At 34.2% G+C, this 14,148-nt stretch overlaps 1 protein-coding gene across 4 annotated transcripts in view; it reads right to left on the bottom strand.

The window, feature by feature from the left end:
- Positions 1 to 720: 720 nt before the first annotated feature.
- LOC128240424 (uncharacterized) overlaps positions 721 to 14,148 on the bottom strand; it is a 54,282-nt gene continuing 40,854 nt past the window's right edge. For 2 of the 4 annotated variants that reach the window (XM_052957064.1, XM_052957063.1), the window contains exons 6-8: positions 3,103 to 14,056; positions 2,497 to 2,602; positions 721 to 1,969 (exon numbers count right to left, since the gene is read on the bottom strand). In XM_052957064.1, coding sequence (XP_052813024.1) covers positions 1,968 to 1,969; positions 2,497 to 2,602; positions 3,103 to 14,056 — 11,062 coding nt within the window. In that variant the 3' untranslated portion in view covers positions 721 to 1,967. The remainder of the gene's footprint in view (positions 1,970 to 2,496; positions 2,603 to 3,102; positions 14,057 to 14,148) is intronic. The other 2 variants (XM_052957065.1, XM_052957066.1) reach the window with 2 other exon arrangements.

Genomic DNA, 14,148 nt, shown 5'->3' with positions numbered 1-14,148 from the left:
CTTAATAAAGTGTTTAACAGACACCATGTATGTATTACTATTACACGTTCCATCTGCATTAAATATATTATTACAATTATGTCATAAGAAACATATCACTTAATAAAGTGTTAAACAGACACCATGTATGTATTACTATTACACGTTCCATCTGCATTAAATATATTATTACAGTGATGTCATAAGAAACATTTCACTTAATAAAGTGTTAAACAGACACCATGTATGTATTACTATTACACGTTCCATCTGCATTAAATATATTATTACAATTATGTTATAAGAAACATATCACTTAATAAAGTGTTTAACAGACACCATGTATGTATTACTATTACACGTTCCATCTGCATTAAATATATTATTACAATTATGTTATAAGAAACATATCACTTAATAAAGTGTTTAACAGACACCATGTATGTATTACTATCACACGTTCCATCTGCATTAAATATATTATTACAATTATGTTATAAGAAACATTTCACTTAATAAAGTGTTTAACAGACACCATGTATGTATTACTAGAACACGTTCCATCTGCATTAAATATATTATTACAGTGATGTTATAAGAAACACATCACTTAATGAAGTGTTTAACATACACCATATATATATATATATATATATATATATATATATATATATATATATATATATATATATATATATATATATATATATATATATATATATATATATAACGTGAACATGCTCCATTTATTTCATTCGATATCAAATTAAATTAGATAAGATTATTTGAATTAAATTTTCTATGTACATACTTTTATGTCTAGCTCATAAAAATGAACGCTTTAATTGATATTAATATAAACCCATAGCGATACAATACTTAAAAAACATATATATTTTCACAAAAAAGAAACATGAAATTGATATTGAAGAATCATAAACTAACGAAAGCCAGACCATGTTAACATAGTACATATTAGTATGTTTATGTGAGTAATCAGCCTCAATATATGCTGGTAGATTATACAATAATAATAAAAATATATGATGTGAAATTATAAGGAAGAAAAATCAGACGAAGTATATATAGAAAGCAATACAACATATTATATCTGCAATATTTACAAACACTGCATTCTTAGGTGTTAATTGAATACACAGCAAACATATTATTTACATGTCAATTGGTTAAATGTTGAATTATAATGGTCAAAGGCACGATCAAGATATTATTTTACAAACTCTTGTTTCAAATGACACACCAGAATATTAAATTGTCATAATACAATGTGTATCTACAATTAAAGGACACTTATATAATTTCAAATGTACATTACATTAGTATTAATAAAAAATAAAACTTTTGGATACAAGAAGGATGCATGCTTCAATAATCTCAATCTCACGCTATCAATATTTAAGACTATTTACCTTTCTAATTTTGCAATTTATGAACAATCAATTAGAATATTAGACTATATAGTCATAAAATGAATACTGATATAGTTGTCTACAAACTGGTAAAATGGCAAATTGAAATATATTTATATACGCATTTACACATTACAAATCTTAAAGGCATTACATATTTTTTCGTTAAAAAAGCAATATACAGCAAATATACATACGAAACTATGATTGTTTTACTGATCTACTAGATATTCGCATAACGCCTCAATAAACAATTAAGGCAATTGTAAACATACAGTTATTTACGGTAAATATATAACACATATATTAAATAGCAATGACGCTTTAAGGCATCTGAATACTCGAAAAGTAAACTTCATCTCTTCTTTATCTTTCGAAAGCTTTACTTACTCGGTCGCTCTGATATGCAGTAAAATATAATGCAACGGGCGTGGTCCAATATAATATACTATACATATCATTAGCGAACACATATTGATTTAAAAAAAACGTCTAAATGGCGTTCGTGCTTGGTTAAATATTTCATGGTGCTCTCCTGGTTACACACACGTAACTGGTCTCTGAAAGTAAACGGAAACTAACAAATGACGACGGGTCAACCATATCTACTCTTAATCACAACAACAAATTACAACAGCCTTATTACGAAGTATTAATTCAATATTAGTTTTAATAGTTGGGAGTAACATTTGGGAATTTCTAAATCCGAGCTATACCACAGAAAAACAGCTAACACAGAATAAAAACAGGAAGAGTAAAATAACAATCAGCGCTAATATATGAAATACATCTTATGATTTGAGATAATTTGTATTTATTTAAAACGTAATTAAAATAGATAAAAAAAATACGAAAAACAACGGTCAGTAAAAAAGGAGTCCGCATCATCTGGCTAATTCATATTTTTAGATGTTTATGATTTAAAAAATGCGAGTCTTTATTGAGTCAAATGATCGGAACTTCACGCCTGGGTGGCAGGAAATAGCATTGTTATTAACGGCATTGTATAAATAAAAAATGTATATCACAGTTATTAATACATTATTTCAATCTAGTCTCTAAAGACTTCAAATAGAAGAGTACTTACATATTTTCCCTATTTTACTGGCTTTTCTACGAGGAACAAAAACCTTGGGGTCTCGTGTCTCTGACTTTGAAACAACAACTGGAATTTTTCGTTTCTCCTGCTTCTCCTTAAAATGAAAACATCAGCTGAATTTATATTACATAGTTTATGTATATTTTATTACATTAGGCATTATTTTATGATAATCAGAATACAGGGTAAAATAAATAGTCAGTATTATCTAACAATCGAAGCTATCATTTTAAGAAACTTGCATTAACATTAAATATTTAAGAAGTACTGTTGCAATTCATCTACTACAAAGTCAAGTAACAATTTAAAAAAAAAAAAATAATCGCAAACCGTTAATCAATGATAATTGACCATATCTTGTGTGCAAAATAGTTAAAGCATATCTTATTCAACATGCTATATAAGATATTCGCAATTTACACTATCAACATGCATTGAATTGGATGGAAATGAAAACAAAAAACTTCTATGGTCTCTTGGTCACATGATGTCTAGAGTTACGCAATCGTATATTGTTCAATATGACAGAACACAGTACAAATGTACCAATTTGGAGTCCTGAGTGAAATGAAGAATAATACAGTTAATATATACCTTTAAACATCCTTGTATACTGCCAATCATGGAGGCAATATCTTTCACCCTTAGGTCATTATGGATCAGTTCAGTCAACTTTAATTCCCTGTCTTTAAATCTTACAACGCCGTTAATCATCGTCTGACTTGACCAAAAGCATGGCTCGGAAAGTAGATTGATAACACGTTGATCGTCCAAAGCATCAGTATCGCCTTTTCTGTAGACAAAACGCTTCAAGGCCTTTTGCAGAAATTCCAGTTCTTCAACCCGGAATTGTTTTAGGTACTTATTTAAAAAACCTTCGAACAGTTTTTTATCTACAACAAGAGTCAATAATTTCGAATCAACGTAAACTTCCTCCATTAATTCGTGCAACGCAACAGAATGGCAAAGCTTTAAAGTCATTGAAGTGTCCGGAAAGCATGAATCGGGGAAATGTTTTAGAACATTTTGACGGCAAGTAAAGTCTTGGAAAGAAGAAATAGGATCATCCTTGGTTGTCTTTAGTAAAGCGCATGCAAGACCTATATGACTTAGTATTTCTGATGCTAGGCAAACATCCTGCTCACATTTAGTCCTAAACTGTGATTCTATCTCTTGTGGTAATGGCTCCTGACGTATGTTTTCAGAAACGTCTTTGAGGAGAGTGCAGATATTTTTGTAAAATTCGTCAGCAAATACAACATGTGGCATCTCACGATGTATAATATACTTTTTGCCAATAACAAGATGACTTACTAATGCTTTCTCGATACTATAAAAGTCATAGTAAACCTTTCTGCCATCTTTTTCTGAAAGACCGCTATGTGATTCATCTTCAATAATATGAGTCCATTCAGCATTAAGATGTAGAAGTTCGTGCTCTTTTATTTCTAACACTGATGTTCCTTTTAAACAGGCACATTTGTCCCTCAACAAAAATTCAAGGCATTTACACTGACTGGCCAGTTTTCCGCACTCAGCTAGAGAACGATTTTGAATTTCAATAAGGAAATTAAATACTCGATCGATTTGCCCATTTCCATTCAAGATGATACTGTTGTGAATCTTTGTTTCTAAACTTAATTCTTCAAAAGGAAATGGAATGCCACAGGTTCTTAGTATAGCCCAGGACTCCAGAAGTTTGTCAAATGTTGAATCACTAGATGACACATTATCATCTTTCGACAAAATTCGAAGGTACTTTTCAATAGTTATGTCACGCTTTATTTGATATCTACCTGTGTTACGGAATACGGACATATGCCAATTTATAACTCTGACTAAGTGACATGGCAATTGAAGAAGAACTTGATTATCCATTACGAATTTCAGAAAGGGAAATTTACGCTCTTTGAGACTTGCAATCCAAACACATTCTTCCAATTTTGGAAATGACATTTTTCTAAAGACGCAGCGAAAAAATGTGTTATCGTGTCCGTCAACAGTCGAATCATGTCGTATTGACTCAAGCTTTTGCTTGAAGCGTTCCAAATATGTATGACGCTTTTTAAACACACCGGAAACCTCTTCATCCAAACCTTCAAAGTTTCGGTCCGCGAAGATCCATGGCGCCTGTTTTTTGTCCGATTTAACCACAAGTTTGTACAATAACAGACCCGTATCAAAGCTATCGAGGTTAAAAGTGGACCGAATATTACCCCAATGGCAGCATATGTCATTCCATATGTATTCATGTGTGCACTCTGACTGAAACAATGTCTTTAGATTTTCTTCTTTAACTAAATCGTTGGCTAAGCTGGATAAGATCAGTCCTTTCAAAATGAATAAAACTATTTCCTTTGATAGCAATGACATTTTTTGAAATACATTTTTATCTTTTGTTTCCCCAATAATGTGACAGCTGGCTGCATCCTTTCGTAAATATTCAGAATTACCACATGAAATGCATCTTGTTTTCTTCTGATCTTCGAAACATACTATTGTCGTTTGGCAGGTACAAGTATACACGTCATAGCAAGGAATATTCAAGTTCGATTGTCCATTTAACATATTTATCGGCGATGCAATAGGAAGTTTAAAATTTAATTTAAGTGGATTTTGAAGGCATAATTTTAAAATAGAGTTGTCAGCAATACCACATTTTTCAAAGAAAATTAAGGCAGAAGCTGATATAAGGAAAGCCGCTATTATAGAGTCATCATATGTCATACTTGTGTTAGCATTTAGCTGCGGTACGCGAAAATCCATTTTTCCAAAAACTCTCTCCATAAAATAATGCGTATTACCAATCAGTTCTTCAAATTTTAAGATAGTTCGCAACTCTTTGCATTTGGTTTTTTCTCCGTTTGAAACGAAACTGTCCACATTCTTACAATACACATTTTCCATTATAAACCAGAAATAAATTATGTTGCTTATGGGCTCATCTGTTTTGATATCTAAATCAGAATGCACATTCATAGTGAGCCGTTGAAGTATTTCTTGGTTCTTTTCTTGACCTTCAGACTGGCAAAGTAAATATAATGTTGTAGGGTTGAAATGAATCGACTGATTACCATGATAGTTTGCTCTTTCCAATGTATCCTTTAAAACATGTCTGTCACTACCATTTTTCATTACGTCGTCAGTAAATCTGAAGAGATCATGAAAAATGTCTTCCTGTCTCAAAGACATTACAATCTTTATTACTTCTGGAAGGACCTCATCTATGACTTCGGGATTTATAGATATACATCTTACAATGGCACGCATATAAGATATGCTTATGAAATATCTTAAGCCTATTTTCCGTTCTAGTAGCGACAAGCCTACATCGTTAAGTAGTTCTTTTGATATCTGATCTTTAAATGTTTCAAGAATAATAGATTCAAAAATATCTATGACTAAAATAATAAATTGAAACCTCTGCTCGTTATAAATACTTGTCAGGCATTCGTTCAGAATTTGGTAGAATGTTCCTGACCTATTGCAGTCATCCATGTCTTTTTCCAGTATACTGCCTTGGTTGTTTTCAAGCAAGTGTACGATCATCGCATTGATTCTAAACAATTCATTGTTTGGTAAATTTTTACTTTTAATACCTTCTATGAACCACTTGTGTATGCTGGAATGCTCGTCACACATTTGACAACTTATAATGCATTGACGAACAACTCTTTGAATGGAAGCTGTTCTTGTACCATCTGGTGAATCTTTGATAGAAGTTATTATGGACATAACAGCGTCCAAAACTGGCGGCGAATCGACGCTTTGTGCTCTGAGTTGTACGCATAAGTTACTAAATAAAACTTCGAACTCACTTTCAAACCCTTTTCTGTGACAGAATATTTCCATACATAGCTGGAGAGAAGGTAGAGATCTTGATTGCTCAGATATGCTTTCGGCTTCATATACAAAATGTTGAACCAATTCATGCCACCGGTGCAGGTCACTTTGTACATTTGTTGGCAAAATACTTTTACCTATGTAATCAACTACATCGGAAAACACTTCGCGATAAGGTCCTGGCCTGTTGCAAATAATGTCTTCTAGGACTGATTCGGGCGATTCGCCTTTCTTTTGTTTTTTCTTCAAATGATCAATCAAACCAACAGCTTCGTCCTGATTAAACTGTCGAAATGCGTCAAACATTTCTATAATAGTCGACCATTCGTGATAGAAAATCCAACCAGTGTAGTGCAAAAATAGAACTTTTTCTTTGTTATTCTTCATCGTACTTATATTCCAAAATGCATTGAAAACTACTTTAAGAAGTTTAATGCTGTCTTGTCCATAATGGGGGTTTAACTGATGTACGAATAATAAGAAATAATCATGTTCATAGCCTTCTATGTCTTTAGTAAACTCATTCATCGTTTGACATTTTGAAACAAGGGTCACTTCTGCGCTTTGGAGAATCTGTCTTATACACCCACGTTTCCATTGAACCGAATTCAAATGCTTGATGAAATCCGATTTTGACAATTCAAGACGTTCATAAATAAAATGACTGAACGCTGATTGATAGTTTAGATTTGGTGCTGTACAAATATAGCACCCTGGCCCAGTCTCATCTCCAATAGATGAAATTGATAACAGTTTTTGCTTTGAAGCAAATTCAACGGTGTTTGATAGTTTTTCAATATTTGAAAAAAATCCGAATTTTTCAAAACAATACACCACTTTAGCTATTTCCTTTTTGACGACTGAAATGAGGTATTGTTCTAAAGCCTGTATAAAGGATTGACTCGAGAGAAGCATCAGTTGGTCGTTTGCAACAGAGTACACCCATTCTGAACTTATTTGAGCGTACCTTTTCTGTATGTTACTCAAAACTAGATCTGCTATAATTTTGTAGATCATGCTTCCTTTGTCCCTTATTCTGGTTACTAAATAGACGATGTCATCAATTGAACGTCCATTAACCGAATAGTGTATCCTAGTAAATGACCAAAACAGCTCTTCTCTAATAATTACTTCAATTGGCTTTAATGTTTCCATACTTTCCAAGAGACACGTTCGCAAAAAGTATGGAATAGTGCAACTTGGTTTTTCGATGGTATCAATAGTAACATACTTCCAGCCAGATAGGAAGTTTATGGCATATATCGACAACTTCCGCCCAGACACACAATCTGAAGACTCAGTAATAGTGTTGGAAAGTTTCTGTGTTCGGCAATGCATAACAAAATATATACGCTTTGATGTATTTATCTGTGACTTCACCTCGGTTTTCAATCGGTCTAATATAAATCGGGCTAATGGAATTAATTTTATGTCCGAAACAACGTCACACTGAATGATCAAATCAGAACCTGTCTCCGTCAAAAATAGTTTAACCATTTCAGTAAACTGCTTTTCTGACTGAAATGAACATAAATTGACGGCGTTAGGTATGTGAAGACTTGAATGGATGTTGCAGAAAGTGAAGACCATAGTAAGTTCAATGGAAAGCGTTGCTTCTTGCCCTGATTGTTGAAATTGTATGTAACTTTCGAGCCCTTCATGTATTGGTAGAGACAGATATATATTTGCCTGCTCTTCTGCTTTTAGTACTTCATGCGCTCTAACAAAAGCATCAGGCAAAAGAAGCCATAACAACAAATTCCGACACAATTCGAAACTTTGCTCAGTATCCTTGTTAACAGATGTAGCATAGCTTACTAACGAAATAATGCTTTCCTCGTCAAAACACGGGAAACAACTTGTGACAACATTATCACATGACAGAGCTTTTATCCAATTTGCTACCTTTTGGTGCACATTTGTTTGCTGTTTGTTCAGAATGTTTGAGGCACATAACAGCTGTTTTTCGAATCTGTTAAGGAACGGGGGATCACTTTTATTTAATGCAAATTCGTCTACAAAAACGATGCACCGAAATCCATCAGCAACATGACAAAAGGGATTTGTGTACTGACCAAGTGCGACGCGGCATGTTTTCCTATTTGCAACAGTCGTATATCGTTGATTAAGCATGTCATATAAGCTTCCATATAAAGGGTCCAGATTCTTTAAAATCAATACGTGTCCTTGTTCCATGCAAAATATAATTCTACTCAACACTCTGTAATAGTATTCGTCATTTAAATCATCTTTGAAGCAACTACCAACAATTACTTCTTTTCGTCTTTTTAAAATGTTGTCAACTATGTTTTCAACAATATTTATGCTTATATTTCCCCGGGAAATAATCATCAGGTGTCTTGCTAATGGGTCATTTATATTGCTTCTTATTAGGTTTGTAATCGGAATTAAAGGTAATGTATCCTCTTGAAAAAACATTTTAACAAAAATGTTGCCTTCTGGCAGTCCATTGAAATTTCTTTGAAATCCTTCTAGCATAACAAGGCTTTTGTTTTCGCCCTTAAGTGCTTGGTTTCTTACCAAATGTTTTATCAGAGCATAAAAATCTCGTAGACCATACATATAGTTTCCGTTATTGACTATTTCCGTTGTATACCTCAAGTATGCTTTTGCAAGTTTTTTAAAGTCGTTTTCTTCCTGTTGGTCAAATTTGGAGTATTTTGGAAAGGACTTTCGTAATTCGCGTGCTGTTGAGATAAGTTCATCCTCATCCATATCTGGGATGTAGATATGAATTGCCCTATTCATTTTCGCTGCATCAAGTGCCCAATTAGATAGTCCGACTACGGCCACTTCAGGTTTACCTCCTTCGTATGGCTCAAGGCGGGAATGAAGAACCTTCAGTGGGTTAAATGGCGATACTTCAGATAACCCGATTTCATCTAAAATTACAACAGCAATGACGTCATTTTCAGAATGTTGTCGGCTTACTGCTTTCTTAAAGACTTCTTCTATTCCATCAGATGTTGCTGTCTCACTACCTTGGTAAGGAACAGAAATCAAACAAGGATAGTTCTGAAACAGCGGACTTTTTGAATCTAAACCTCTTAAATTATTTTGAATTATTTGAATAGACAGCGATTTGCTACTCCCTGGCTTTCCAACTAACATGACTGGTATTTTGTTGATGATGCATACTAGTAACACAAATATGTTATCGCATAGAATGGAATTTATGGCAGTGCCTTCAGGAAATTCCATTTCTGAAACAATGGCTTTTTGAGCACTCTGAATTATGTTTGCAACCTCATGTCCAGAGATAGAAAATGGGGTTGCGATCACTTTTTCGTACTCCTGCCTAATGCATCGTTCCCGAAATCTCATCTGATATGTTAACACTAATGCTAAAATTACTGCTTGATGTTCATCCTTGTTCTTACCCAAAAGGTTTTGCAGATCGTAAAACCAATGCATCAGCTTTAAACATCTATTCACATCACGAAGGCTAACTGCTGATGTGTATTCTTTTCTTGATTTTATAAATACTTGAGACCTCGTAATGGCATCAACAATACTTACTTTAATTTCAGAATCCTTACACAATGTATATACCATTGCATGAATATACTCGTGTTCGTCTTTTTCCATTAAACTTCCGAAATCCCAAACATACTGTAAAACTGACTGGGGCAAAGGAACAACTCTATACTCTAACTCAGACAGTGGATCATTTTGTAGCTTTGTGTTGATGCCACCTGCTTGAGATGGTAGAATACTACGTTTCTTATATGGGTTACACGCACCTACTATCTTTAAGTTAGGAGCAAGTAATTCTCCATGAACCATTCCGTGGCTTATTAAATCGGAGATAACTCCAATGCATTCAGTCGTATTCAATTCATCAATAAATAGCCACCTTTGTTCGAAAGGGTTCTTTTTACATTCATTGTTTTCTTCAATCAGAAACTCCAATATTTTTGTTTCCTTAATTCCGGCGTGTAACCGAAATACTCGACATGGAACACGGCATGCGTGAGCAAGGACTCTGATCAATGACGTTTTGCCACAGCCAGTTTCTCCCATTATGACAACTGGTACAGAAGCCCAAATTCGCAGCATGATTAATGTCATCTTTAATAAATTGTCAGGTGTCAAAACGTAATCATCTGGAATTTCCGATGTCGTCCCCAGGATCCGATGCAATACGTCGTATAACTGTTCCTGGGTCATTTCTGTATATTTAGGTGGCCCTTGGTGTAACTGATGATGCAGTAAGTTAAAAATGTTATAGGGAAGCTCGTTTTCCGATCTATATAAGACTGTAATCGTCTGTTCATTTGAATCATTGAAAACGCAAGCAAATGGATTTCTCTGGTCCCAACGTTCTATTCGTTTCAAATTTGCTATCACATAATTAACTCCTGTGCTTGCATTCTCAGAAAACTGCACAGGTCTAGCAGCGATATCATTTGCCATTTGAATGATAGTTTCCAAAATTGATTTTCTTACTAGGTTATCATTGCCTTCCTTGAGGATATTTACTTTGAAGAAATTGCTTAACGTAAACCGCTTTAACTGGTCAGCTAGTATACAAACGAATACCTGAATCTGGCTGAATGACAAGTTTCGACCATCCGGAATATATTTTCGCAACAGGTTTTTACAAAGCTCTCCATCGACAGGTATTTGCTGGAAAGTGAAATCTTCATTATTAATTTTTCCATCTTCTAAAAGTTTTAAATAATGTGAGACAACTTGAATAGGACTAAATGTTTCTTCACTAATGACCAAACGCGATATAGGATCTGCGTCTAAAGGGATTTCATCAAACATCATCGTCGCCTTAAAACCTGTTTTAAATAGTGTATCATGTGATGACGCTATTTCTATACAAACAATTTCTGAAGAAAGAAAAAATGCTGTTGAATCCACAGAAGCATACTTTAGAACCACAAGTCTAAAGATAAATTGATCAAGTTCGTCAATGTTACAAGTTTCGCCTATATCGATGTGCAGAACGTGCCACGATTGGATTCGTAACTCGTTCAGTCGCATAAGAGTATTTTTTTCATTGAATTGTCCACTTATGTGAAGCGTGCGAATACTCTTTCCATGTGACCTCGCTTTTTGCACAATGGCCGTAGTCTTTCCTTGTCCAGCTGTAGCAGAAGTGAATATCTTTATATCTTTGTAGTGTTGTTTCAAGCTATTTGACATTTGTGAAGTGGTCAGTAGTTCCGGTTGGACCTCGTGTTCAGAAAGTGTCTGTACAAACGGATGTAAACTTATCAATCGGCATATTATCGCGATTCGGCCCTGCTTGTGTTTCACAAAAGTCACTAATTCTTGTATCAGTTTTGACTGTAAATCAGCTGAAAGCATTTCGATATTAGCTATACAGAACAATGAGGTTTCCACGTGCTTGAATTCTGAACTCCGTTTACATCGCATTACGAGGGACTGTAGCTCCTCCCATGATGTCCATGTTGAACACGTTATCAGTTCATGCCTTAAAGGCATCCGCCCGCAATCCTGCATGTATAATGTCGTGATTGTTCGAAGTACGTCTGAATTGTTTTTGCTTAAGCGCACGAAACAAATATTACTTTTTAAGAAATATGATGACTTTTTGCATTTTTCAACCTCCATTTCGAAGGAATCATTACAGGAGTCAGTTGGGAATTTGTCGTTATAAACTTTATGAAGGGCGCATCCAAGTCTACTGATATCACAATCGTTTTCTGTTTTATCGTAGGCAGTTTGAAGATAGCTTACCTCGAAACCGGAATATATAAATTGAAGTATAGTAGTTACTTCATCTTCATCTCCTTTTGAGTGCGGGTTTTTATTTTGAAGATATTCTATGAGAATATTTATTTTACGACCTTGCACAAAGGTCAGCAGAAAATATTGCATTCTTGCATGGTCTATCTTCGTTTTCCAGTCTAAAAGCTGTTCTGATAACTTTCTCTTTACGGAATATAACGCAGATCCCTGCACAAGTACAGGGTCCAAGGTGCATCCTGAATCTAATATAGCTTCCATAATATTCTTTATTTCGAATGCTGTTTCTATTTTTGAAAGAAATGAATTTAAATTTAGCAGATGTTCATTTTCGTTGAGTGAATTCTTCAGTAAAAGAGTTCTACTTCGCAAATCATTCATTTTATTTTCACCTCGTTGGATTTTATTTTGACTGACAGTGTCATTGTAGTACACACTGAGAGTAACAGTGCTACATCGGCTGTGTATTTCAAAACTAAACATACCATTTTGTTCTATCTTGGAGATAACGTCTATCGTTTGCTCTTCTCGATTGGCAACATTTTTATAAAGGTATGTTAGTGTATATACATTACTGTTGCAATCGTTGACTTTGCTATCAAGCTTTTCATCTTTAACAGTATTGATTCGGTCTTGCATATCATGCAATATCTCATCAAGAGATATTTTCTCCGTTATCTTTTTTAGTATTGGATTCAAAAATATGACTACATCTTGCAGCGATTTGATTGTTTCTTTTTCAATATTTGTCTCTGAGATATAGTCCACTGCATCGTATAATGTTCGGACATTTTCAATATCAATTTGTCGTATGAAATCAACAAGTCGAACGGATTTTCCAAGTGCTTGTATGATAATAAGGGTTTTCCGGTTAACACACTCTGTTAACTGTGTCACCCTGTATAAATCTTCTATTACGGACGAAAGACTTATGTCGCTGTTAACGTCAGAGGTAAAGTTATTAAGAATGTCCATGCTTTTTGTAATTCGGTCATCACCAGTCATATCAATTGTAAATGTTTTGACAAATGCGTCGATTGCTGATACTAATTTCGGAAGTTTTTCCCTATCGGAAAGGTTCAGCAAAGCGTCTTTCACGTCGTCTGAAAGAGTCTGTGGTGCATATAACTTTTCAAATATACTAATTTCCTCTTTCATTTCACAGTTCGTTTCAAGTATTTCCGACACTTCCTTCATCGTTATATTTGCAGTATTGTTTAGTCTCTTCCATGCATTTTGATACTTTTGTAAGCACTCTTTTCCAAGAAATTCCTTTAAGTTCTGGATGAGATCTATTGCCACATTTCCTTCTAAGGATGATTGTTTTTCTAATCGCTCATTGAGTGAAACGAAAAGACTGATGTTCTCATCGTTAACAATCCAAAACACATCAGACTTAACAACTTGAAAAAGGTCCGAAGATATGTCTGACAAATCCTCATAGTCTTCCCAAAATGCTTTCGATTTGTAATCTTTTAGGCTCATTGCTCCGGTATCAAGTCGTTCCATGAGTTTTTGTGAAAACGATAAGCCTTCGTTAATGCCTAGTAAGGACGGAAAACGTGCCGTACAACAATTTAAAAAGTCAATTACGATAGTGACATATTCTTTTGTTCGCATTTTCTTTTGTTTTATAATGTCCAATATTTCTTTGATGTCATCCTCGGAAACGTTGTAGATCTTTAGTAAACGCTTAACATTTGTTTTTACAATGGTTTCGCACTTATCTATGAATATTTCTCTTGATTTGTACTGGTTTGCTACATCTTGAATGGCTTGCGTGATACGCTGGTATACATTCAATTCATGAAGTTCTGTACTCATTCGACCTTCTGCTTGAGCAATACTTTCCCAGAAAACTGAATGTCGAGTTTGTTCATCGAAAATTGCAAAACAGTCGTCTTCTGAATGATTTGTACTACAACACTCAATAAGCTGACAAACGACCCGAAGTTCAGCTCTGAAAAATTAAAAGTTGTCCGCATTTGTTAAACACCATTCCATCGCATGGCCAGTTAATTTGAGTTCATTATAATATAATTGTTTAAAATG

Source organism: Mya arenaria, chromosome 7 (genome assembly GCF_026914265.1).
Source record: "Mya arenaria isolate MELC-2E11 chromosome 7, ASM2691426v1".
Taxonomy (NCBI): Eukaryota; Metazoa; Mollusca; class Bivalvia; order Myida; family Myidae; genus Mya; species Mya arenaria.
The sequence above is the reverse complement of the archived record's forward strand: the minus strand, read 5'-3'. Positions and strand labels throughout refer to the sequence as shown.